At 44.0% G+C, this 26,378-nt stretch overlaps 1 protein-coding gene and 1 pseudogene across 15 annotated transcripts in view; one reads left to right on the forward strand and one right to left on the reverse strand.

Moving 5' to 3' along the window:
- arhgef37 (Rho guanine nucleotide exchange factor 37) overlaps nt 1-26,378 on the forward strand; it is a 236,463-nt gene that overhangs the window by 121,802 nt on the left and 88,283 nt on the right. For 13 of the 15 annotated variants that reach the window (XM_087995405.1, XM_087995412.1, XM_087995410.1 and 10 more), the window contains one exon: nt 25,240-25,363. The exons of the other annotated variants lie outside the window; for them this stretch is intronic. In XM_087995405.1, coding sequence (XP_087851531.1) covers nt 25,240-25,363 — 124 coding nt within the window. The remainder of the gene's footprint in view (nt 1-25,239; nt 25,364-26,378) is intronic. 15 annotated transcript variants of the gene reach the window in all.
- Nucleotides 1,222-8,150, reverse strand: LOC148147543 (uncharacterized; annotated as a pseudogene).

The following is a 26,378-nucleotide window of genomic DNA, read 5'->3' on the forward strand; positions in this document are numbered from 1 at the left end:
GTGCTATCAAGCACCAATTCTTAATGAAATCTTGGGAAATGTTGGTGGCTCACAACACTAACAAAGCTTTGGGTGGAATCTAATCAGGACCTGAACAATGTGGGCTATGGTGTTATTTGTGGCAAAATCACGCAAGAAGTCCATGTGAGGTTGATCACTATTTCGGGAACAACTTGCTCATCCTTTTTTTGTATTTGCTAAGCAGTGGGGTAAGTTTTTTGCTGAGCAGTGACAAGTTACCAATTAAGGTTTATTATTGCTTGTTAAATATCTTATGGATGTAGGCTTGCTGGCTGAGCTGGAAGGTTCATTTTCAGATGTTTCATCACCATACTAGGTAACATCTTCAGTCAGCCTCCAAATGTAGCATTTTCTATTTATATGTTTTGAGTTTCCTTGGGTTGGTGATGTCATTTTCTGAGGTGACATCAAATAGGATCCAAGTCAATGTGTTTGTTGATAGAGTTCCGGTAGGAATGCCATGCTTGTCTCTGTTTGGCTTGTCCTAGGATGGATTTGTTGTCCCAGTTGAAATAGTGTCCTTGCTCATCCGTATGTAAGGGTACTAGTGAGAGTGGGTCCTGTTGTTTTGTGGCGAGTTGATGTTCATGTATCCTGGTGGCTAGTCTTCTGCCTGTTTGTCCAATGTAGTGTTTGTTACAGTTCTTGCACGGTATTTTGTAAATTACATTAGTTTTGCTTGTTGTTTGTATAGGATCTTTCAAGTTCATTAGCTGCTGTTTCAATGTGTTGGTGGGTTTGTGGGCTACCATGATGCCAAAAGGTCTGAGTAGTCTGGCAGTCATTTCCGAGATGTCTTTGATATAGTGTAGAGTGGCTAGGGTTTCTGGACGTGTTTTGTCTGCTTGTTGGGGTTTGTTGTTCAGAAATCGGTGGACTGTGTTTATTGAGTACTTGTTCTTTTTGAATACACTGTATAGATGATTTTTCTCTGCTCTGCATAGATCCTCTGTGCTGCAGTGTGTGTTGGCTTGTTGAAATAATGTTCTGATGCAGCTTCATTTGTGGATGTTGGGGTGATTACTTCTGAAGTTCAGTATTTGGTCTGTATGTGCTGTTTTCCTGTAGTCACTGGTTTGACGTTTCCCATTGACTGTTTGCTCTACTGTGACATCTAGGAATGGCAGTTTGTTGTTGTTTCCTTCTCTTTAGTGAATTTTATGCTAGTAAGGGTATTATTGATGGTCTTGAAGGTTTCCTCTAATTTGTTTCATTTAGTGATGACAAAGGTATCATCCATGTAGCGGACCCAAAGTTTGGGTTGAATGGTTGGCAGAGCTGTTTGTTCAAGTCACTGCATTACTGCCTCTGCTAAGAACCTTGATATCGGAGACCCCATGGGTGTTCCTTTGGTTTGTCTGTAGGCTTTGTTGTTGAAGGTAAAGTGTGTGTTCAGGCATAGGTCCACTAGCTTGATGATACTGTCCTTGCTGGTGAAGTTGGTAGTGTTTCCTATATGTGTCTTTGTTTCTTCTAATAATGTAGTCAGTGTTTCCTTGGCCAGGTTGATGATGATGGATGTGAACAGGGCTGTTATGTCAAATGATTCCATTATTTCATCCTCTTCTATCTTGGTGTCTTTGGTCTTCAGGAATTCTTGGGTGGAGTTGATGGAGTGTTGTGAGTCTTCTACTAAGTGCTTTCATCTTTGGTTAGCTCCTTGGCCAATCTGTAAGTTGGTGTTCCAGGTAGCTAGAGTATAGGTCTGAGGGGGGCACCTGGTTTGTGAACTTAGGGCAATCCGTAGAAGTGTGGTGTGTTGGATCTGTCTGGTTTCATTTTTTGGAAGTTGGTCTTATTTATTTCTCCAGATTTCTGAAGTGTTTTGAGTAGGGCTGTGATTCGGTTCTCTGGTTGTGGAGTCAGGTCTATTGCCACTTGTTGGTATGCGTTGGTATCTGCAAGTGATGCATTTGCTTTCTCAATGCAGCCGTAAACCCAAACAAGCAGACAAAATGCGTCCAGAAATCCTAGCCACTCTCCCCCACCTCAAAGACATCTCGGAAATGACTGCCAGACCACTCAGACCCAATGACATCATGGTAGCCCACAAACCCACCAACACATTAAAACAGCAGCTCATGAACTTGAAAGACCCTATACAGACAACAAGCAAAACTAATGTCATCTACAAAATACCTTGCAAGAACTGTAATAGTACATTGGACAAACAGGCAGAAAACTAGCCACTAGGATACATGAACATCAACTAGCCACAAAATGAAATGACCCACTCTCGCTATCATCCTTACATATGGATGAGGAAGGACACTACTTTGACTGCGACAACACATCCACCCTAGGACAAGCCAAACAGAGACACGCACGAGAATGCCAGAAAGCATGGCATTCCAACTGGAACTCTTATCAACAAGCACATTGACATGGATCCCATTTTCCACCCACTGAGAAAAAGAACAGGAAATGACATCACCGGTGGAAATGATGTCACCACCAGAAATGACATCACCAACCCAAGGCAACTCAAAGATACAAATACAAAGAGGGCTACACCACCAGTGCTTCATTTGGAGGCTGACTGAAGATATTACCTAGTATGGTGACGAAATGTCTGAAAACAGACCTTCTAGCTCAGTGAGCAAATCTACAGCCAAAACCGCAATCTGAGCTACAAATCTTCTCAAAAGTCACTAATACCTTATTAACACCACACTTGCTTCATTAATATTCAGCCTCCTATCTTAGCAAACAAACTAGACAGGAAATATTCTTAAATATGGAATTCAGAGTTAATATGTGGCAACTGAAAGAAAGTGAGGACTGCAGATGTGGAGAGACAGAGTCAAAAAGTGTGACGCTGAAAAAACACAGCAGGTCAGGCGGCATCTGAGGAGCTGGAGAGTCGATGTTTCGAGCAAAAGCCCTTCATCAAGAATGTCAACTGTCCTGCTCTTGGGATGCTGCCTGACCTGTTGTGCTTTTCCAGCGTCACACTTTTCGACAACATATTTGGCATCTTTAGCTCACTGCTTGCTCCAAAGGGGCACAGAATCTCTTTGCACAGTCCATGAGCACCAGCAACATGCACCCAGGTCCACGGACATTTTCATTCAACGTATGTCTCTAAGAACTGCCATGAGATATCTCTGATACTTCAGCACTTTAATGCTGCATTTCAAGTTCGACCAGGAACTGTCATTGTAATGCTGTAGCAAGGACACTGCATACTCAGGGGCATGCACCTTGCCTATGGACTGGACCAGGCTGTATTTCTTGCCTGTTCACTTGTTGTCAGAGTGTTTACTCATTCTTGAGCCTCCCTGGATGCTCACAGCATCATTGCCCTGCCTTTTGTCCTTTGCCCTCTCAACCAAAGTTACCATTTACTTCTGTCTCACTTTGCCATTTAGCGAAGTTACAAAGGTAGGAATCTTCTTGTGGTTGTTAGCAAGCCTCTGTCGAGTCAAGGTGCACAGCCTTCATCAGGGGACCTGGTACAATCAATGGCAGCCTCCGATAACAGTCCAGCAGCTTAAACAGGGTCAGTCAGTCAGCTGCTTGGGACAATCTGAGTCAGGTTGCTTTCCACATTAAGGCGTGAGGAGTTGAATATTGGGAAGCCGAACACCTGTCTTGCCTCTTTCTGCTCTATTATGGGCAGTTTTCCTCCGAGAATGTGGAACAAGCATTACAAGAGATGAAAGTGGGTGGCACTATTGCTTTTCGTGAAGGTTGAGCGATGTCCTGAGCAAGTGAGTAAGAATCAGAAATGGTATGTAGGGCTAGTGGTGTTGCAGCTTGGGGTGGGTGATAGCGAGTGAGGAAAGATGTTGCAGGTGATCGCGGGAGTGTTAGAGGTGGGTACATGTGGCAGGGAGAAAATGGTTGTGAGCTATTGGAGAAAAGATGGTGGAACTTAAACTGCCAGAATGGATAAGCTCGTTGACTTTTGTCCTATGTTGCTGTGCATTCCTGTAGGTGGCTGAGACTACACTGACCTCGGTAGCAACCTCAGATCATGCTGGCATTGTCTCATGTCATGGTCTCCACTGCTGCTCCTGAGGGAAGAAGACCTCCTGCCTGTTGCACCACCTTGTCCAGCAGGACCTCCAAATCTTTGCCCATAAAGAGACATGCCAATTCCCCTTTGTCTGCATGTCCAAGGCAAATAAAAGCACACAGGGCAACTATGATTGACAGTGCTTGTTCCAGGTGCACCACAAGCTTTTAAAATGGTGCCAGCATCGGGGATGCTGGTCAATTCTGAGATAACCAATGAGTGGTGAATCGTTGAGGGAATTGGACAAGACTAATACAGTCAGGGTGGGGTCAGTAGTCACTGAGATGAGATTAGTAAGGTATGGCAATAAAACATTGCCCTGCCTTGAGCTGAAAACCCCTCTCAAAACAGCTCTGACACAACTCACACTGAACCAAAAACAAGATTCAGTCCTTTATATTGTTCTATGGAGCATGTGGATCCCACTCCCAAGAGTGCACAAAAAAGAAGTCCTGCCCTCAAGCCAATCTCTGCCAGCCCCGCATAACAGGCAAAATAGACATGTATCTCAGACGATGAGATACCTTCCCTCCTGTCCTCTACCAGCCAAGAGTCATTCACCATTGTGGTAATTAATCTGGAGTAGGCTTGGAAGTCACAATCTTGTGAGCAGAGCACTGACTTGAGCCTGCAGTTAGAGGAGCAAGAAACGGCCAAACTCTCTGACACTCTGAAGTTGGCTGGAGAACAGTCCACTGTTAAGCCTAATTCAGATGAGGAGCCTTTTGACCCAGCCATTAACAAGTTGACAGAGATGCAGAAACAAGCAGAGGATTGTCTGGAAGAAGTGCCAGAGATCATACAAAGGCATACAGTGCCAGGTTGAGCAGAACAAGTACTATCTACCAGATTTGTACAGGGGTTTTCACTCCATAGCTTGAGCTATGGACGCATTCATTCACTGGCTCAGTGAGAAGGAGCTGCAGAGTACCTAACCTCCTTCCAGGTGCCCCATCTCCTGGATGGGTGATGAGGTGCCATTGTGTATGAAAAGGGTACAGGAGAAGTGACTTACAGGCTTCCGGAGGATTGTCATCTCTGGACACTTGAGAGGTGCCCTGTTGCAACATCTCCCCTGCGCCAGTGACCCAAATGCTGCCACCAGCTCAGGCTGAGGAGGTTCTACCTGTATCTGTGTAGGAGACCCCAGGCAGGCCTGAGACCTCCAGACCATGGACCACAAGAGAATGTTTGCCAAAGTCATCTATGGCATGCCAGAAAAGCAGTTGACAGTCTTCTTTAAGTTCAGCTCCTGTAGCTGAAGTTGCAGCCATTTGCAGCAATGAGTGCAGTCAGATTTAATGACATCAAAGTCACTTTCATTATCAGTGCACAGGTGTCAAAATTGAGAACAACCTGATACTAGACGGAAATAAAGCACTTTGTAAAACTGTATTCTAACAGATGAAAGGCTTAACAGACAATCAATTCTTCAATGTATAATTTCAGTTACATCACACTGCAAATTTTTGCTATAAATTCTGTGTTACGATCGAGCCCTCCACAATCACCTGATGAAGGAGCATCGCTCCGAAAGCTAGTGTGTTTCCAATTAAACCTGTTGGACTATAACCTGGTGTTGTGTGATTTTTAACTTTGTAAGACAGTGCTGTGAGTTCTTTCAATCTGTTAAAGATTCAGACAATTTAAATCTCCTTATAGACTAGCTTGGGGAGAACTACTAATCATTGTTTCCACTTACATGCATATCATTTGGCATCAAATAGTGCTGAGGCTGTCATTCTCTGTATTCCTCTGGGAGGGAACTAATCTGGAAAGTTGAAACCGAAGCAAAAGGTTTGGATTTGGGGAGTCAATCAGCATAGTTCAGTCCATCTTCCTCTCTGTAATAGGTAAATGTACCTTGCAAATTGAAGTTTGAGTCATGTAAGCACAACACACCTTTCTAGTAATTCTGTGTAACTCCATACCAATGCTCTGGCCAGAAAACTGAACATACTATGTTGGTGCAAAGGGAATAAATTAATTTATAATTACAAATAAACAAAGTTTCTTAATGTTTTAAAAGTATAAAGCAAGCATTCTCTTGAGACCACTGCACCATAGTTGACTCATAGTTGTCATTGTCCACATAACTAAATATAAAGTTCAAATCTACTCATGACATGGTTCTCTCATAAGAGCATGGGAAATGCGAAATAGGACCAGGAGTCACTGTTCAACACCTGAAGCCCACCTAACTATTCAATTAAAACATGGCCAAACTATCCCAGGCTTCAACTCATCTTACATGCAGCTTGCCATAGACCCCAGTTCCCTGATAGTTTATCTACCCCCTCTCTATACGCTTTCAGTGATCTTGCCTCCACAATTCTGTGGAGTAGACAATTCCAGACATTCACTACCTTTGGGAGAAGAAACTCTTTTGCATCTCAGTTTTAAATGTGTACAGCCATATTTTGTACTGTGTCCCTTACTTTGAGACCCTTCCCCTATTGGTGGAAGCACTTTCCCCACATCTACCCTATCAAATACCTGAGAATTTTGTGTATTTTAATAAGATCACCCCTCTTCTAAAATATATTGAATAACCTGTTCAGCTGTTATTGTCTGCATCCCTGAAATCAGCCTAGTGAATCCTTTTTGAACTGTCTCCAGTATCAGGACATAATTTCTCAGATAGGTGAACCAAACTGTACACAGTACTCCAAGTGCCACCTCACCAACACCCTATAACTAGACTTGCCTATTTTTAAACTCCAAGGCCAAAATGTCAGTTTTCTGCTGAGCTATGTGCTGCAGCTGTAGGTTAACCTAATGCACAAGGACCCATGTGCACCCTGATTCCACTGCACTCCACTTTGCTGGAGTCCATCTCCATTTAAGTAATGGTTTATGATTCTTCCTACCTGACCTCACATTTTCCTGCATTAAATGCTATCTGCCATGTTTTTGCCAACTCACTCAATTTATCTATAATACCTTGAAGATTCCTGATGTCCTCATCATGGCGGGCCATCTCATCTATTTTGGATACAATGCACTATACCTCTCTTCCATGTCACTAATATAGATAATAAGTGAGACACTGGAACTGACTGGCGCTGTACTCTGCTAGTTATGTATCTCAAACCTAAAAAAATTCATGTCATCTGTATGCCAACCAGTTCTCAATCTATGCAAATACACTTCACCATGGATTTTAAGAACTTAGCAACTAAGGAGGATCTTCTCAACCTTTTGCCCCTTAATGAAAAAACATTGAGCGAGAAATCTATAATTAATTCAAAAGATATGTGTTTAAGAAAATCAAACCATCTTGATATTATTGCAACCTAACCCTCAAAAGTTTTTCTCCTTTATTTTTGAGGTGTCTTTTGTTGGATGTTAAATCTTTATGAATCCACTGCCGAACCACTAATCTTGGCCATATTGTATGGCTTTCTTTCAATTTGATGCTATCCTCAACTTATTGGTTAGTCATGGTTGGTTTATCCCCTTCCTAGAATCCTTCTTCCCCACTGGGATATATTTTTGTTATTAGCCGTGAGTTATTTTCTTAAACACCTGTTGTTACTAGTACCTAGTATCCAAAGAATTTGAAGCCATCCCTCTTGAAACAACTTTCTAGCCAGATATTAACTTGTCTTAATTACTTAATTTTGTACTCACTAGTGCTTTGAGTAATCTAGAGATTACTACTTTTGAACTCTTGCTTGCCAATGTTTTACCTCGCTGCTTAATTCTAACTGCAAGTATGCATCTCCTTTCCTGCCTGTATCATTGGGACCACAAATTCCTACTGATCATCTTCCCCCAGATGAATGTCCTCCAGCTACTGTTTGACATCCTTGAGCCTGGGACCCGAGGGAGGCAACATAACTTTCTGAGTCACGTTTCAGCTACAGAAATGGCTACCTGATCCTATAACTAATAAATCTCTGTCACTATTGCTCTTCTACTGTTCATATTTTCCTCCTTTAAATACTGGCTCACCATTGATACCACAGACTTGGTGCTTGCTGCACTCTTCTGAGGAGCCATAATTCTCATCAGTACCCAGGAAAAAAAAATTATTAATCAGCAGTACCTCAGGGTACTCCTGTACTAAGTTCTGGTTCCCTTGAACTGACCGGTGTTTGCTCATTACGTATTTGACTATTAATTCTATTAGATTTAAAATAGTGATGGAAAAAGAGAGACCAGATCTAAAAGTTGAAGGTCGAAATTGGAGAAAGGTATTAGGCAAGAACTTTCGAAAGCTGATTGGGGGCAGATGTTTGCAGGTAAAGGGACGGCTGGAAAATGGGAAGCCTTCAGGAATGAGATAACGAGAATCCAGAGAAAGTATATTCCAGTTAGGGTGAATGGAAAGGCTGGTAGGTATAGGGAATGCTGGGTGACTAAAGAAATTGAGGGTTTGGTTAAGGAAAAAAAGGAAGCATATGTCAGGTATAGACAGGATAGATTGAATGAATCCTTAGAAGGGTATAAAGGCAGTAGAAGTATACTTAAGAGAGAAATCAGGAGGGCAAAAAGGGGACATGAGATAGCTTTGGCAAATAGAGTTAAGGAGAATCCAAAGGGTTTTTACAAATACATTAAGGACAAAAGGATAACGAGGGAGAGAATAGGGCCCCTCAAAAATCAGCAAGGCGGCCTTTGTGTGGAGCCACATACAATGGGGGAGATACTAAACGAGTATTTTGCATCAGTTTTTACTGTGGAAGACATTACATAATTGTGTTAGAAGCAGTATAGAAAACAATTAACTCATCTGGAAATCAGCATAATTTTTTTGCAAAATGCAACAAAGCCTATATTTACAACAAGCATAGCTGGTGCACCATGAGATATAGAATGTAGGGAAATAGATGGTGACATCTTGAAAAATGTCCATATTACAGAGGATGAAGTGCTGGATGTCTTGAAATGCATAAAGGTGGATAAATCCCAAGGACGTGATCAGGTGTACCTGAGAACTCTGTGGAAAGCTAGGAATGTGATTGCTGGGCCTCTTGCTGAGATATTTGTATCATCGATAGTCACAGGTGAGATGCCGAAAGACTGGAGGTTGGCTAACATGGTGCTATTGTTTAAAAAGGGTGGTAAGGACAAGCCAGGGAACTATGGACCAGTGAATTAATAGTTTAGCAGTAGTACCACTAGGCCATTGCTGCCCTGTAATGGAAAAAAATTGATTGGTTTAGAGCCATAGAGTCATAGAGATGTGCAGCACGAAACAGACCCTTCGGTCCAACCCGTCCATGCCGATCAGATATCCCAAACCAATCTAGTACCATCTGCCAGCACCTGGCCCATATCCCTCCAAACCCTTCCCATTCATTTACCCATCCAAATGCTTCTTAAATGTTGCAATTGTACCAGCCTCCACCACTTCCTCTGGCAGCTCATTCCATACACGTACTACCCTCTGTGTGAAAAAGTTGCTCCTTAGGTCTCTTTTATGTCTTTCCCCTCTCACCCTAAACCTATGCCCTCTAGTTCAGGACTCCCCGATCCCAGGGAAAAGACTTTGTCTATTTACCCTATACATGCCCTTCATAATTTTGTAAACCTCTATAAGGTCGCACCGCAGCCTCCGACGCTCCAAGGAAACCAGCCCCGGTCTGTTCAGCCTCTCCCTGTCGCTCAAATCCTCCAACCCTGGCAACATCTTTGTAAATCTTTTCTGAACCCTTTCAAGTTTCACAACATCTTTCCGACAGGATGGGGACCAGAATTGCACGCAATATTCCAACTAATGGCACAGCCACAACATGACCCCACCAACTCCCGCACTCAATACTCTGACCAATAAACAAAAGCATACCAAACGCCTTCCTCACCATCCTATCCACCAGCGACTCCACCCTCAAGGAACCCTGAACCTGCACTCCAAGGTCTCTTTGTTCAGCAACACTCTCCAGGATCCCACCACCAGGTGTACAAGTCACCCCAAGGTTTGCCTTCCCAAAATGCAGCACCCCACATCCATGTGAACTATACTCCACCAGCCACCTCCCAGTCCGCCGGCCCACCCGGTCAAGATCCCGCTGCAATCCGAGGTAACCCTCTTCGCTGTCCACTACACCTCTAATCCTAGTGTCATATGCAAACCCACCAACCTCACCTCCCATGCTCGCATCCAAATCGTCCATGTAAATTAGACCACATCCGACAGGCTACCCTCACCACCCTCCTTGCTAGCTCCCTAAAACAAAAATTCAATCATGTTCAGATTCTACCAATGTAAATTTTTCAGGTCAAATAGCTTCTTTCCAAGTTGGAATTTTTATATCATTTTTTCTAATGAGCTCCCATTGATTGAACAGTTTTGCTATAGTCAACATCCATGCCAAACAACTGATGCATTGGCAATTTATTGAGCTGGTTAATTCCAAGTAACAGTGGGAAATCTCTCACATGACCCATTTTCAGTGCATATTTTACACATCACTGACATATGGTTTGTTAGGGTCAGTAACGTTATATGAGGTCTCTCTAGTTCAGATGACTTCTGATGGGAGAATGGCAGATGGCTGTTTTATGCCATTGTTTGCAGTATAATGTTTCTTTATTATATTGCTACTGTAGAAGAAAGGACAGTAATAACACTTGCTGAAGCATTAACAGATGATTTCTGAAAGCCTATCATGTTTAGAATTCTTATACTTTAGGAGTGCATTTTAACAAGTTTTATGGCAAATATATTAGGATTTTTCTTTTGATATTCAATGAAAGCTTTGTACCTCTACACTCCTTTATAAAATTATCTTTTACTAATTACTTCTTGAAGCTGTATTGGATCTGCCAACAGTACTTGTTTCTCAGTCGAGTAATCTTTGGATTCCATTTTGAGGAAAACTGTGGCATTTCCAATTAAGATTTTTCTCCATCTTTTTCTGGAGAAAGATCACAGGTAGGTTGCCAAAACAATGCACTTTCACCTGAATACTCCATTTGGATCCAATCTTATGTTGCCTGTTTGTACAGGTGCAAGCTGTTGTACAAGAATATGTTCCTAGATATGCAAAACCTATGATTAAAAAAATCATGTGCCCTCATGCAGCCAAGAATTGGGAATCATTTACAGAAATAGCTGTCAATGGTTGTGAAGAAATCATCAGCTTTGAGTTTGTATGTTGTTTTTATTTCAAGTTACCTTGTGAAAACTAGGTTACATTTTCCATTTCCAATGTATCTTGCAACATCAGTAACTTCATTAGTTTTATTCTGATGCATTGGAGCAAACAATACTTTCCTGAATTCAGCAGAGTGTAGCACATTATTGATTGTATCTATGTAGTCAATTTAATCCGAGCCCATAGTGCCATTCTATTCATAAACATAATGTGCAGTTAATCTGCAATGATAAAAAGTGATTTATCTTTGTAAATCTCCAACACCTTGACATTTGCCAACATGTTTTTTTCCCTATAACTTTCCATAGTGCCATCAACTACACCAATGGTTACTTGTGAGTGTGGAGGATACATTGGGATTGATGGTAGAGAGTCAGAAACATTACATTAAACAAAAAGATATGATCTGAAAAGAAGAATAACATGGCACATAATTTCATTTGGATCTCAGCTGAACTGACTGTGTGCTGTGTCACAGTGGAGCTTGATGCCAAAGATTTTAATAGTTTCCTTTGTTCCGTACAATGTTCTATGGCCATAGCTTGGTTAGGAGAGAGAACGTAATAGCAGTCAAAGGTAGAAGGTTACCTAGCTAAGTGACAAAGAATCTTACATAAAGCTAACAATTTCTTCAACAGGCTTAATCAGCAAGATTGAATGTACAAAATATTTGTACCATGGAAGCACCAAATAGGCAAGTTATTTTGATAGAGATCAATACGCTTGCCATGAGCCTCACCCACCTTAGCACCAAACATACCTTTTCAAACACATGGGGCAGAATCTTTAGAGCCCTATGGGGAATGAGTGTAGAATTTACACTCCTGCCATTCTGACTGCTAGTGATTAGGCTGCAAAGTGCCCAGAATTCTTTCTGATTTGGATTATTGCCAATGAATCTTGTTAACCCAGCCAGGGTTTAGAGCATTGGAACACCCTTGTGGGATAAAGAGTTGATCATTTGTATATAGGACAATGATAACTGTCTGCATGCATGAATCTTTGGAATCTTCTAGCCTAGAGGGTTTTGGATGTTTCATTTTTGAATGTATTTAAGGCAGATTTTTGGTCACGCAGGGAATTGAGAAATAAGGGTGCAGCATGTAAATGCAGTCGAGCAAAGGGTCAATCAGAATTGCTCTATATGGATGAGGAGCTTTAAGGGGCTGTCACAACTACTGTTGTTCCTTTTATATATTCTGATGTTTTAATACCCTTGTCAGCTCAGTAAGGGCCAGTTTGGGATATGATGGGGATATTCAGGCTTCAGGATGGAACTGGTAACTGCATAGGTGGAAGGATGTGGCAAACACATCAGGGAGCAAATCATGGCCACCATGCAATTATGTGAGTCTGTAAATGGGTGAACAGTAAGAGGAAAATTAGTGTGTGTGGTCTGTGTGTGCTAGGCAGTAGAAAAGGTGACTCTTCTAGGATAGTGGCGCATATCTGAACATCAATCCAGTAAACATTGTGAGCAAAACTAAGGCAACCTGGAGGTGGAACTAAGATACTTTAAGAAAATGGATGTGTGTTGAGGAAGATCAACGTTCTTCAGAACAGATGTAGAGACTTCAACATGATGAGGGCAGAAAAGGTTTTGGGAAAAGGCGGTGGAGGCCATGCCCTCAAAAATTGAAAGTACCACCAAAGGAAAAGCCTCTGAACATGTCAGTGAATCAGTGCTGTGGTATACCATACCATACCTATCTAGGAATATGGTTATTGAGGTTTGTATTCTTAATAAGGAAGAATCTTAAACCTCTCAGTACTGCCTCACCATGCCTTGCCAGCAACTATGAAGTTCATGATGGCCTTCAACTTTGTCACCTCTAGTTTCCTTCCAAATTGTGCCAGCGGACACTGAGAACATCTGTAAGCAGCAATATTTCTAGTTGCAGAAACAATGCCTTCCTTCTGAGAGCTGAAAAGTACTTCTAATTTCAAATAGTTGGGGTCTCATAGGTGCACAGTTTGTCTCCAGCACTGGATGTCCATTGGTGCTGGGCATCATCACTTGCATTCAATAAACAGCCAAGGAGTCTCACTAACAGGTAGGACATCCACTCCTTAAACACTCAGCTGATCTGTGACCACAACATGAGTTTTATTCATGTGTGCATCCACTATCCTAACGACTGCTGTGACTTCTTCATTCTTTAGCAGCTTGAAATTTCATGGCATCCCCCCAGTCAAATATTATCAAGGAAAGCTTCTGCTGACTACCACATTCTGTGCCCCCTATGATTAATAAATCAATTTTCCTCCATATTGAACATCTTTTGGAGGAAATACTGACAGTGGTAAGGGCACAGAATGTACTTTGAATAGGAGACTTCAATGTCCATCACCAAAATGTCCATCACCGAAATGAGCTTGTAAGTCCCAAAAGACATTACTACTAGACTGGATTTATGATGTCTTGAGAGAAACAACAAGAAGAAAAAATATACTTGACCTCATCTTCAGCAGTTTGCCCACCGCAGATGCACCTGGCCTTGACAATATTGTGAAAAGTGGCCACTATATAGATCTTGTGTAGATTAACTCCCGTCTTCATATTGAGAGCACCTTCCATCATATTGTGTGACACTATCACTGTGCTTAATAGAATAGACTTGAAACAGATATGGCAACTGAAGACTGGGCAACTATGAGGCACGATGAGCCATGAACAGCCACAAAAAATGTATTGAAATGTAACATGAAATGCCACACAGAAACTAGGGTTTCAACCCTAGTTTGGTGAAGAGTGCATTACATCTGATATCAAGAAACAGCTAGAAGCACTAGATACTGCAAGGGATAATGGTCCAGGCAACATTCTGGCAATAGTGCTGAAGACATGTGCACCAGAACGTAATGCATCCCATCCAGCTACAACACTGAAATCGAACTGACTATGTGGGAAATTGCCCACATATCCTGTCCAGAAAAAGAAAGACACATCCAACCTGACCAATTACCACTCTAGCAGTCTACTCTCAACCATCAGTAAAGTGATAGGAGGAACCTATCAGCAGCAATAACTTGGTCACCAAGACAGTTTGGGTGCCATCAGGGTCACTTTGTTCCTGACCTCATCACAGCGTTGGGTCAAACATGAATTGAGAGCAGAATTCCAGAGATGAGATAAGAATAGAAGAGCATTATGTTTATTGTCCACCCACTCCCGCTACGAGATCCACTGACGCTGAGACCAATGCAAGGCCCAACCAGAACAACACTTCCGCCCCCTCTGTTGCTGCAGCCACTTCCGCCCCCTCTGACATCAGCTACGCCACATGTTCCGCCACTTCCGTTCGCTTTGTGGACACTGCCGCAGCCACTTCTGCCCCCTACGGCATCATCTATGCTACATGTTTTCCCACTGCCACCCCGCAGCTGCTGTCATTGCAATCATTTCTGCGCCCCCCTGATGCCACACATCTGAACACTGCCAACATGCCCCCCCCCGCGGATGCCACAGTCACCATCTCCGCCCCCCTCTCCAACGCCCAGGGTTAGCGTCATTCTGTAAATGACTTCACCCCTGGTCCCTCCACTCCTGCGCCCACTTCAGTTACAGTCTCCACCCCCATCCCTACTCCCAGCCTATACCAGGTCCAAGCTCCCAGCCCTGCCAAGTTTTCACCATTCGCACAGACCTCCCCCTCACTGAGGATGAACGATCAGTCCTCAGCAAAGGCCTTACCTTCATCCCTCCGCTCCTGGATCAATGAATTCAACAGGCGTTGTGACATCGAACACTTTTTCCACTGTCTCCGCCTCTAAGGTTATTTTTTCCATCAAGTCTCGCACCAAGGACACCTTCCTCCATCTCCAACACACCTCATCCACCTGGGCACCCTGTGCCAGTCTGTTACCTGCCCTTGATCTCTTTATTTCCAACTGCAGCCATGACATTGACTGCCTCAATCTGTCGACCCCCCACCCACTCCAATCTCTCATCCTCACAATGCATAGACCTCCACTCCCTCTGCTCCAACCCCAACCTCACCATCAAACCAGGGGACAAGGGAGGTGCAGTGGTAGTTTGGCACACTGACTCTACACCGCTGAAGCCAGGCACCAACTTGAAGACAACTCCTCCTACTGACCCCTCAACCACGACCTTACCTCCCATCACCAAGCCATCATCTCCCAGACCATACAAACCTTCATCACCTCAGGGGAGCTCCCACCCACAACTTCCAAATCCATAGTTTAGGAGCCCCGCACCGCCCAGTTCTACCTTCTACCCAAGATGCACAAGCCAGATTACCCCGGCCGACCCATTGTCTCAGCCTGCTCCTGCCCCACCGAATTCATCTCCACATACCTTGATTTTGTCCAACTCCCCCTCCTCGGCTCAGGAACTTCCCACATATGTTCGGGAAACCATCCAGGCCCTCCACCTCCTCCAAGACTTTTGTTTCCCTGGGCCCCAGTACCTCATCTTCACCATGGATGTCCAGTCCCTATACACCTCTATCTGCCATGACCAGGGCCTCAAGCCCTCCGTTTCTTCCTGTCCCAATGTCCCACCAACACCCACTGACACTCTAATTCGTTTGGCTGAACTGGTCCTCACCCTCAATAATTTCTCCTTCGAATCCTCCCACTTCCTCCAGACGAAAGGGGTAGACATGGGCACCCGCATGGACCCCAGCTATACCTGTCTCTTTGTTGGCTATGGGAACAGTCTATCTTCTGCAGTTACATCGGCATCACTCACCACCTTTTCGTCCGCATCAGCACCGCCTCGTGCTCCCATGAGGAAGTTGAACTGTTGATCAACTTCATCAACACATTCCACCTGGATCATCTCTGACCCCTCCCTCCCTTTCCTGGACCTCTCCATCTCTATCAGTGATGACCGACTCAACATTGACATTTTCTACAAACCAACCGACTCCCACAGCTACCTGGATTACGTCTCCTCCTACCCTGCCTCCTGTAAAAATGCTATCCTTTCTTCCCAATTCTTCCGCCTCTGCCGCGTCTACTCCCAGGAGGACCAGTTCTACTACAGAGCACATCAGATGGCCTCCTTCTTTAAAGACTGCAATATCCCATCCCACATGGTTGATGATGCCCTCCAGCACATCTCATCCACTTCTCTCTCCTCGACCCTCGAACCCTACCCCTCCAACCACAACAAGGACAGAACCCCCTGGTCCTCACCTTCCACTCCACCAACCTCCGTATCCATTGCATCATCTCTGCCATTTCCGCCACCGACAAACAGACCCCACCACCAGAGATATATTTTCCTCGTCACCTCTATCCACCTTCCTTAAAGACCGTTCCCTCAGCGACTACCTCCTCAGATCCATGCCCCCCCCAAGCAGCCCACCCTCCCCTCCCGGCACCTTCCCCTGCCACCACAGGAATTGCAAAACCTGCGCTCACAGCTCCCCGCCCCGCCCATCAACTCCGTCCAAGGCCCCAAAGAGCCTTCCATGCCCATCAAAGTTTCACCTGCACTTCCACACATGTCATTCACTGTATCCGTTGCTCCCGATGCGGTCTCCTCTACATTGGGGAGCCAGGATGCCTACTCGCAGAGCGCTTCAGAGAACACCTGCACCAACCAACCCCACCACCCCCTGGCCGAACACTTCAACTCCCCATCCTGCTCTGCCATGGACATGCTGGTCATGGGCCTCCTCCATCACCACTCCCTAACCACCCGACGCCTGGAGGAAGAACGCCTCATCTTCTGCCTCGAGAGCCTCCAACCTCATGGCATTAACGTGGATTTCACTAGTTTCCTCATTTCCCCTCCCCCCACCTTACCCCATTTCCAACCTTCCAGCTCAGCACCGCCCTGATGATCTGTCCCACCTGTCACCTTCCTTCTCATCTATCCGCTCTACCCTCCTCTCTGACCTATCACAATTACCCCCACCTCCATCCACCTATTGCACTCTCAGCTATCTTCACCCCAGCCTCATCTCTCTCCCATTTATCTCTTCACCCCTGAGGCTCCCAGCCTCTTCCTGATGAAGGGCTTTTGCCCGAAACATTGATTCTCCTGCTCCTCGGATGCTGCCTGGCCTGCTGTCCTTTTCCAGCACCACACTCGACTCTGACCTCCAGCATCTGCAGTCCTCACTTTCACCTTATTGTTACATATGGTCACGTGAGTGCATTGAAAAGTTTACAAAGTTGCAACTTACGATGCCATCTTAGGTACAAAAGTACCTAGGTACAGGATCTCAGGAATAAATTAGAAATAAAAAGTCCAGCTTTATAATCCTTCGCACACTCTTAAGTACAAGATCCCTCGGTACAAAATATTCAGAATAAGTTAGAAATATAAAGAAATAAAACGTTCAGCATTGCAGTCCTTCAAGCACACTGCATGGGCCTTGTCTGCAGTCTGGGCCGGGACATCTTCCAGTCCACACCAGGACCTCACCTCCAGTCCACTCTAGGCACCAAGCTCCATTACAGCTCGTGGCCCACTGAGTTCCCAAGTTCAGGCTCCATGCACACCAAATCCAAGAATCCTCGATCCCGCCACTGTTGCTGCCGATGAACCAACGACAATTCCGCAGCTTCCCATAACCTCAGAAGATGTAAGAAAAGAGAAGGAAAACAATGAAAAAGGAGATAGAGAAAGAAGGGTGGAGCATATAGGTTCCAGAGCCCTAAAGCTCCTTACCATTCTGGCGCCGCCATATTGAGATTAGTTTTCAAGACTGAGAAAAGGGCATAAAGAGTGATTGCCCTGAATCTCAAGGCTGAATCAAGAACCCCTAACAAAACTAAAGTCAATGGAAATTGAAGGGAAATATCTTCATTGGTTGAATTCCACCAGACGTATAGGAAGGCAGTTGTGGTTTTTGGAGGGTAGTTACTTCAGCTCCAGGACATCTCTGCAAGAGTTCCTCAGGATAGTGTTCCAGACCTCACCATCTTCAGTGGCTTCATAAATGACTTTCCCTCAATCATGAGGTCTGAGGTGGGACCTTCACTGATAACTACACGGTATTCAGTATCATTTGTCATTCTTCAGATAATGAAATAGTCAATGCCACATGCAACAAGTCCTGGACAAGTGCCAAGCATTGACTCTCTCTCTAACAAGAGCCAATCTAACCATTGCTTCTTGAATTCAATGGCAGTACCATTCCTGAAAACCCCTTTGTCAGCAGTTTGGGATTACCATTGACTAGAAACTGAATGGACTAGCCATTGTAAATACCAAGGCAGCAAGAGCAGGTCAGATGCAAGGAGTTATGAAGTGAATGACTCACCTCCTGACTGCCCAGGACCTGTCCATCATTTACAAGTCAGGAGTGTGATGGAATGTTCTCCACTTGTCTGGATGAGTGCAGTTCCAACTTGACACAATTGAGAACAAAACAGTTCGCTTGCTTGGCACCACATCCACAAATATGAACTCCTTCCATCATTGATGTACCCAATGCTGCTATGAACAATGTATAAAATACACTGCAGAAATTCACTAAGGCTCCTTACACATCACAGTCCAAACCTGTGGTCACTGCTATCTAGAATCCCCACAGTCTGGAAAGAGGCCATTCAGCCCATCGAGTTCTCACCAACCCTCTGAAGAGCATCCCACCTAAACCCAGCCACCTATTTAATACCTGTAGCCCCTTATTTACAATGCCTAATTCACCTAGCCAGCATATCCCTGGACAATATGGGCAATTGAGCAAGTCCATTCCACCTAACCTGCACATCTTTGGACTGAGGAACCCCAGGAGAAACCCATGCAGACACAGGGACCTTGTGCAAACTCCGCACAGTCACCCAAGGCTGGAATTGAACCCAGATTCCTGGTGTTGTGAGGCAGTAGTGTTAACCACTAAGGCCACTGTGCTACCCAGATAGACAAGGGCAAAATCCATGGGAACAGCACCAGCTGCAAGTTCCCTGACAAGTCCCCCAACAAGTGTACCGCTTTGGATACTGTTGGGGGCGGGGGCGGGTTTGACCTACCAGGGGAAAGCCACAGCAGAGTGATAGTGATAGGAGATTCAATGGTTAGAGGAATAGACAGGAGATTCCCTGGTCACGAATGAGATTCCCGGATGGTATGTTGCCTCCTGGGTGCCAAGGTCAGGGATTTTTAAGGGGGAGGGTGAGTAGCCAGAAGTCATGGTTCATGTCGATACCAATGACATAGCTATGAAAAGGGATGAGGACCTGAAAAGTGAATATAGGGAGTTAAGTTGGAAGCTAAAAGGCAGGGCGAGCAGAGTAGTAATCTCTTGATTGCTACCGGTACTACAGGCTAGTGAGGTGAGGAACAGCAAGCGTCGCTGAACATGTAGCTGCAGAGCTGTTGAAGGAGGGAGGGCTTCAGATATGTGGATCATTAGGATACTCTCTGGGGAAGGAGAAACCTGAACTGGAGAGTTACAAATATCCTGTGCAGGAGGTTTGCTGGAGCCTTTCAGGAGGATTTAAACTAGTTTGGCAAGGGCATGGGAACCAGATCTATGGATCAGAGGATGGGGTAGCTGGTGAAGAGACAGACGCAACGTGAAGAGAGTCTGTGAGGAGGGATAGACAGTTGATAGGGCAAAGTTACAATCAGTGTGATGGGTTGAAGTGTGTCTATTTTAATGCAAGAAATGTCAGGAATAAGTGTGATGAACTTAGAGAATGGGTCAGTACTTGAAGCTACGATGTGGTGACCATTACGGAGACTTGAATATCACAGGGGCTGGAATGGTTGTTGGATATTCCAGAGTTTAGATGTTTCAAAAGGAATAGGGAGGGAGGTAAAAGAGGTGGGGAGTCACATTGCTAATCAAGGATAGTGCAATAGCTGCAGAAAGGGAAGTCACTGGGTCAGTATGGGTGGAAGTCAAAAACAGGGAAGGAGCAATCACTTTCTTGTGAGTTTTCTATAGAACCCCCCCCCCCCCCCCCCCCCCCCCCCACCCAATAGCAACAGAGACATGGAGAAGCAAATTGGGAAGCAGATTTTGGAAAGGCGCAGAAGTAACAGGGTTGTCGCCATGGGTAACTTCAACTTCCCTAATATTGATTGGAACCTCCTTATGCAAATAGTTTGGGTGGAGCAAATTTTGTTAGGTGTGTCCAGGAAGGATTCCTGCCTCAAGCAATCTCAGCTATCTGTAAGAAGAATGATGGAGAGGAATTTGTTAAGTGTGTACAAAAGATTTTTCTGCTTCAGTACGTGGATGTTCCTACGAGAGAAGGTGCAAAACTTGACTTACTCTTGGGAAATAAGGCAGGGCAGGTGACTGAGGTGTCAGTGGGTGAGCACTTTGGGGCCAACGATCATAATTCTTTTAGATTTAAAATAGTGATGGAAAAAGATAGACCAGATCTAAAAGTTGAAGTTCTAAATTGTAGAAAGGCTAATTTTGACGGTATTAGGCAAGAACTTTCAAAAGCTGATTGGGGGCAGATGTTCGCAGGTAAAGGGACAGCTGGAAAATGGGAAGTCTTCAGGAATGAGATAACAAGAATCCTGTTAGGGTGAAAGGAAAGGCTGGTAGGCATAGGGAGTGCTGGATGACTAAAGAAATTGAGGTTGTTTAAGAAAAAGAAGGAAGCATATGTCAGGTATAGACAGGATAGATCAAGTGAATACTTAGAAAAGTATAAAGGCAGTAGGAGTATACCTAAGAGGGAAATCAGGAGGGCAAAAAGGGGAACATGAGATAGCTTTGGCAAATAGAATTAAGGAGAATCCAAAGAGTTTTTACAAATACATTAAGGACAAAAGGTAACTAGGGAGAGAATAGGGCCTCTCAAAGATCAGCAAAGCGGCCTTTGTGTGGAGCCGCAGAAAATAGGGGAGATACTAATCCCAACTCCTGTACTCAATTCTCTGACCAATAAAAGAAAGGATACCAAAACCTTCATAACTATCCTATCTACCTACGAATCCACTTTCAAGGAACTATGAACCTGCACTCCAAAGGCTTTTTGATCAGCAACACTCTCCAGGACCTTACCAAGATATACCCAAGGTTACCATGGGATGTTAAGGAAGAGAGTTTCGTGCCTTTGGTGATGATTTTTGTGTCATCACTGTCCATTGGAGTAATATCAAATGATATTAGAGGGTGGCAAATGTTATTCCTTGTTAAAGAAAGGGAATTGAGATAACTCTGGGAATTACATGCGTGTCATTCCTACGTCAGTGGTGGGCAAATTATTGGAGAGGATTCTGAGAGACAGGATTTATGATTATTTGGAAAAGCATAATTTGATTAGAGATAGTTAGCATGGCTTTGTGAGGGGCAGGTGATGCCTCACAAACCTTATTGAATTTTTTGAGGATGTCACAAAACACATTGATGCAGCTAGAGCAGTGGATGTGGTATACACAGATTTCAGCAAGGTTGGTTGAAAAGGTTCCCCATGATGGACTCATTCAGAAAGTAAGGAGACATGGGATACAGGAAGATTTGGCTATCTGGATACAGAATTGGCTGGCCCATAGAAGGCAGAGGGTGGTAATAGATGGAAAGTATTCAGCTTGGAGCTCAGTAGCCAGTGGTGTTCTGCAGGGATCTGTTCTGGGACTTTTGCTCTTCATGAATTTTGTAAATGACTTGGATGAGGAAGTGGAAAGGTGGGTTAGTAAGTTTGCAGGAAGATTGGTTGAGTTGTGGATACTTTGGAGGGCTATTGTAGGTTGCAACAGAACATTGACAGGATGCAGAGATGGGCTGAGAATTGGCAGATGGAGTTCAACCTGGAAAAGTGTGAAGTATTCATTTTGGAAGGTCGAATTTGAATGCAGGTTACAGGGTTAAAGACAGGATTCTTGGCAGTGTGGAGGAACAGAGGGAACTTCGGGGCCTTGCCGTAGATCCCTCAAAGTTGCCACCCAAGTTGAGAGAGTTGTTAAGAATGCCCATGGTGTGTTCCCTTTCATTAGCAGGGGGATTGAGTTGAAGAGTCGCAAGGTTATGCTGCAGCTCTCTGAAGCCCTGTTTAGACTGCACTTGGAATATTGTCTTCAGTTCTGTCGCCTCATTATAGGAAAGATGTGGGGAAGCTTTAGAGAGGGTGCAAAGGAGATTTACTAGGATGCTACCTGGACTAGAGGGCATGTCTTATGAAGATATGTTGAGGGAGCTAGGGCTTTTCTCATTGGAGCGAAGAAGAATGAGAGGTGACTTGATAGAAGTGTACAAGATGATGGGAGGCATAGATAGAGTGGATAGCTAGAGACTTTTTCCCAGGGCGGAAATGGCTATCATGAGGGGACATAATCTTAAGGTGATTGGAGGAAGGCTTAGGGGAAATGTTAGAGGTCAGTTCTTTACACAAAGAGTGGTGGGTGCGTGGAATGCACTGCCAGCAGTGGTAGTAGAGTCAGATATGTTAGGGACATTTAAGTGATTCTTGGATAGGCACATGGATGATAGTAAAATGAAGGGTACATAGGTTAGTTTGATGTTAGAGGAGGATAAAAGGACGGCACAACATCCTGTGCTGTACTGTTGTAAGTCACACTGACTTGGAAATACATCACAGCTGCTGCAGTGTCACTAGTCAAAATCCTGAACTCACCTCTCTAACAACACTATGGGTGTGCCTATATGGAATTTAGGGATTCAAGAATGGAGCTCACCGCCACTTTCTCAAGGGCAGCTACAGACGGGCAGGAAATGCTCACCCAGTCAGCCACACCCACATCCCCTAAATAAAGAAACTGTCACCCACTTCTTTGTGGTGGTCCACTTGAACTCCAGCTGAAGTGGAGGCAGTCTGTTCATTTTCCTCTTGTGGCTGTTGTGCCTTTGTAGGTTATCATGGTCACGTACATGTCAATTGTGCATCTCCAATGGCTAGCATAACTCAGTCATTGTCACTGGGCCTTGCTACAACAAGTCCAAGGAGACTAATAAAAATGATCATATCTATGAGGGAGCAGACACTTTCACTTCAGTGGCTACCTCAATTGTTTGCTGGCCATCCGGATTGCTGAAGGGAACTGTTGCCTGGGTGCAGTTGATAACCATTCCATGCCTTTTTGCATCATTGACTGATCAATGCTGCAGACCATGGCATTCAGCAAACACTGCTGCATACACTCCTCAATGAGGATGGCCATTCTGTCAGTGGAGGAACTCATGCATTCATTCAAAACCCTGAGCCATGGTGGTATACATGAGTGGTATGGACTTGTCCATCCTCAGTTCATGACCGTGCATTGTTTTGGGGTAACAACAACAGGCAGGCCAATATTTCTTGCTGCTTAAACAAATTAAAGTTCCTTTGCTGAGACTCACAGAGGCCCTGCAGCTGTATGCTTAGTCTAGCTGTCTCTGTCCGCCATCGTGGGAAGAAGACTGTTCATAACTGCCTTTGCCTCTGTCACCTTCTCCTGAAGCTCAGTGCCATGCTCTGTCAAGTTTCGAAAATCACCCTTTCTAATTCTGCATAAGGACCAAATAATGTGGGTAAAACAGGGTTAACAAAAGGTGCACTAGTATGATATAATGATATTGAGTCCTCTGTTTCGGATGACTGAGAAGCCCCCAGTTATGTAGCTGTACTCCTGTGTTCATCCTCCACCATGAATTCTATAGAAAATATAAGAAGAAGTTTGAGAATTTACCTATTGTAGCAGGAACCTCTGTAAAGCTGAGTGCTGAAGGTTATTTTATCTCTTGCAGTACTCCACTCAGTTTCTCTACAAGACACTCCTGCTGCTTACGAATTCTGCCATCTTCTACTCTGTTTGGTTATTGCTTTCTCCTATCACCCACCTGAAGCAGTACCTTGTCCCTCTCTCACACAGTACGTCAATCAGTGAAGTCTAAAGGAGCCCTACCTTGGGTGCCAAGTCTATATTCTTCCCTCTGATGAACTGGAGCGTGAATCTAGATGGCTACTTTTAAATTGGACCCATCTTGATGGAAAGTAAAAATAGTAATATCAAAAAATAACTTGTACTAATGTGGTCTGATATTGTATTCCATTAAAATGGAACTCTAGTTCAAACAATATTAGTCATTTCCATGTACTGTATATTATTCTCACCTCACCATCTCCATCTGATACTCACTGTCAGTTATTAGCTGACCTCTGTGGTAGTAACCTCCAATGCCCAGGAAGGTGACAGCCTACGACTAGGTCCAAACGTTCCTTCTGATGTTTAGGATTGATGAAAGTGTTCAGCTGCTTCTGAAGGCAGACTCCTGCCCAAGAATGCAACATGTTTCTGGCCTAATATTGTTGTCAGCTTCAAACAAAGTACTCTGGCTGTGAGAGTGGATGAGATAGCTACATGAGCCTCTGAAATATGAGTTAAATCATTGAATGTATGACATATTTAATATATTGCAACAGTTCTGATTACTCCATCAACCTTTGTTGTGTAAAGCACAGACTGTCTCCTCATGCGATGTAACCTACTTATTGTTTCTTCCTATTTTATGCATGCTTTTAGTCATGGCTTTGTGATAATCTATCATTTATGCAAGGAAATATTACTAATGTGAATTTCAAGATGTGATTGGCCATGAAACTTTCTTCAGTCATGTGCCAGCCTCGTGTAAAAGAGACCTAAAGCCCAAAACCTGTAGGACGTGAGCGACTGATTTTAGTGCTGGGATCCCTGTCACAGTTACAGATCATGCTGCCCTGTCCTTATTGAAATCTTGCTCACATCAACTACATATTCAAACTAGCCCCATTACCATATTTCTGTTATGATTACCACCAAACAGTCAGCCCTAGTCACAACTTCTGCTAACAAGAAGTTTCAATCTGAAAAACTTTGGTCGAATTCCTAAAAAACAGAAAACATGAAAAATGTACTGTCAATATCCAAAGGAGGAAAACAGCTAAATATTTTGGATGGGACAATCCACTCAAACTGTAATAGAATGCAGGAATTTTGAGCGAGCATTCCACTAGAAGTATTAGCTCATTTTTACTTACTCGGTGCTGACATGCATAATTCCAGGGTTTGCCATTTTATTTCAGATTTCCAGGATTCACTGTTTCTTTTGGCCTCCTTACAATGAAAAAAACACACTCAACCCCACCCCCAAACCACTGGTCATGGCTGGATGCAGCTTAAAATGCAAAACATTTTCAAAGTCACATTTTGTTTTTCTTGATTAGGTGCCAGATTTGGACCTGGAAGGCTTGTTTGGAGGCACTGATGAAGTATTACATGTATCCTCCAATCTACTCAAAAATTTGGAAGATGCAGCTACTGGGAAATCTGATCAAGTCCTCTTGATAAGTAATTCTTCAAATAGTATTTCACATTAGCTTTGGAAAAATAAGTTAATCTATTTGCTCTAACCCCCTGGATTTTATTCACGTGACAGTGGTACTAGCAGTTATGGACAGGTGTATTAATTCTCAGGGGTAGATTAAGTGATGGTAGATTTTGAACAGGCCAGTGTTAGACATTCCTCCTGATGAGGGATCCAGAGAGCACAGAAACTCCATCCTCCAAAAGCTCTCTGGTGGTTCTCCAATGCAGGCAGTGTCACTGGGAGCGGTGCCTGCTGCTGGCAATGTACTGAGTTCCATCCCTAGCATTGGCAGTGAATCCCAAGGTATAGTGAGTAATGGTTTGATGTGGGCCTTCGTGAGTGGTCATCAGTAAAGTTTGGGCAGTGAAATGTGTTTCAAGGAAGGGACATGTGGTGGTTTTCAGCATTCCCCTTCCCAATACACAAACCTTGATTGGGTACAAAGTGGATGTGAATAAGGGACCTCTCCGTGAGGCTGCAGGCAAATTCAAGAAGGTTTGTTGGCAGTCTTCAGCATGCAAGAGACTGTGAGAGAGTTTGGGAGAGTAACTGAAGTACCAGTAAATTCCATAGTTCTTGGGGATAATCGGTTTTATCATAAACCTGAAGTGGCTTAGCTGCCAGGTGAAGGCAGATATCTGTCACACTCAGAAAGGAAAAATAATTTCTAAGGGAAGTAAAAAACCTTGCTCTACAGGGTGAAGAAGAACAAGAGTGTCCTACTAGGCTTCCAAGGAATGTGGCAGCCTTCCTGACCAGACTCTCCTCCTTACTTCATGCGAGTCTACCTTTAAACTCTCTTTACTGCTTATTAGCAAGCTGTCTCCTGGTAGTAGCCATTGGCATCTGGTTTTCTTTACTTACATTCCTGTCTGCTCCTGGCTGCTGTTTACCCCACCATGTAAGTGAAGTCTGGGAATTAAAATACCTCAAGTCACAAGCTCAGATATTCTCCTCAACCCCTGCTCAAGACTTGCACAGGCTTAAAATTAATGT

The sequence above is a fragment of the Chiloscyllium plagiosum genome, unplaced genomic scaffold, assembly GCF_037043375.1.
Source record: "Chiloscyllium plagiosum isolate Xiang-an unplaced genomic scaffold, Cpla_swu_hap1 HiC_scaffold_16, whole genome shotgun sequence".
Taxonomy (NCBI): Eukaryota; Metazoa; Chordata; class Chondrichthyes; order Orectolobiformes; family Hemiscylliidae; genus Chiloscyllium; species Chiloscyllium plagiosum.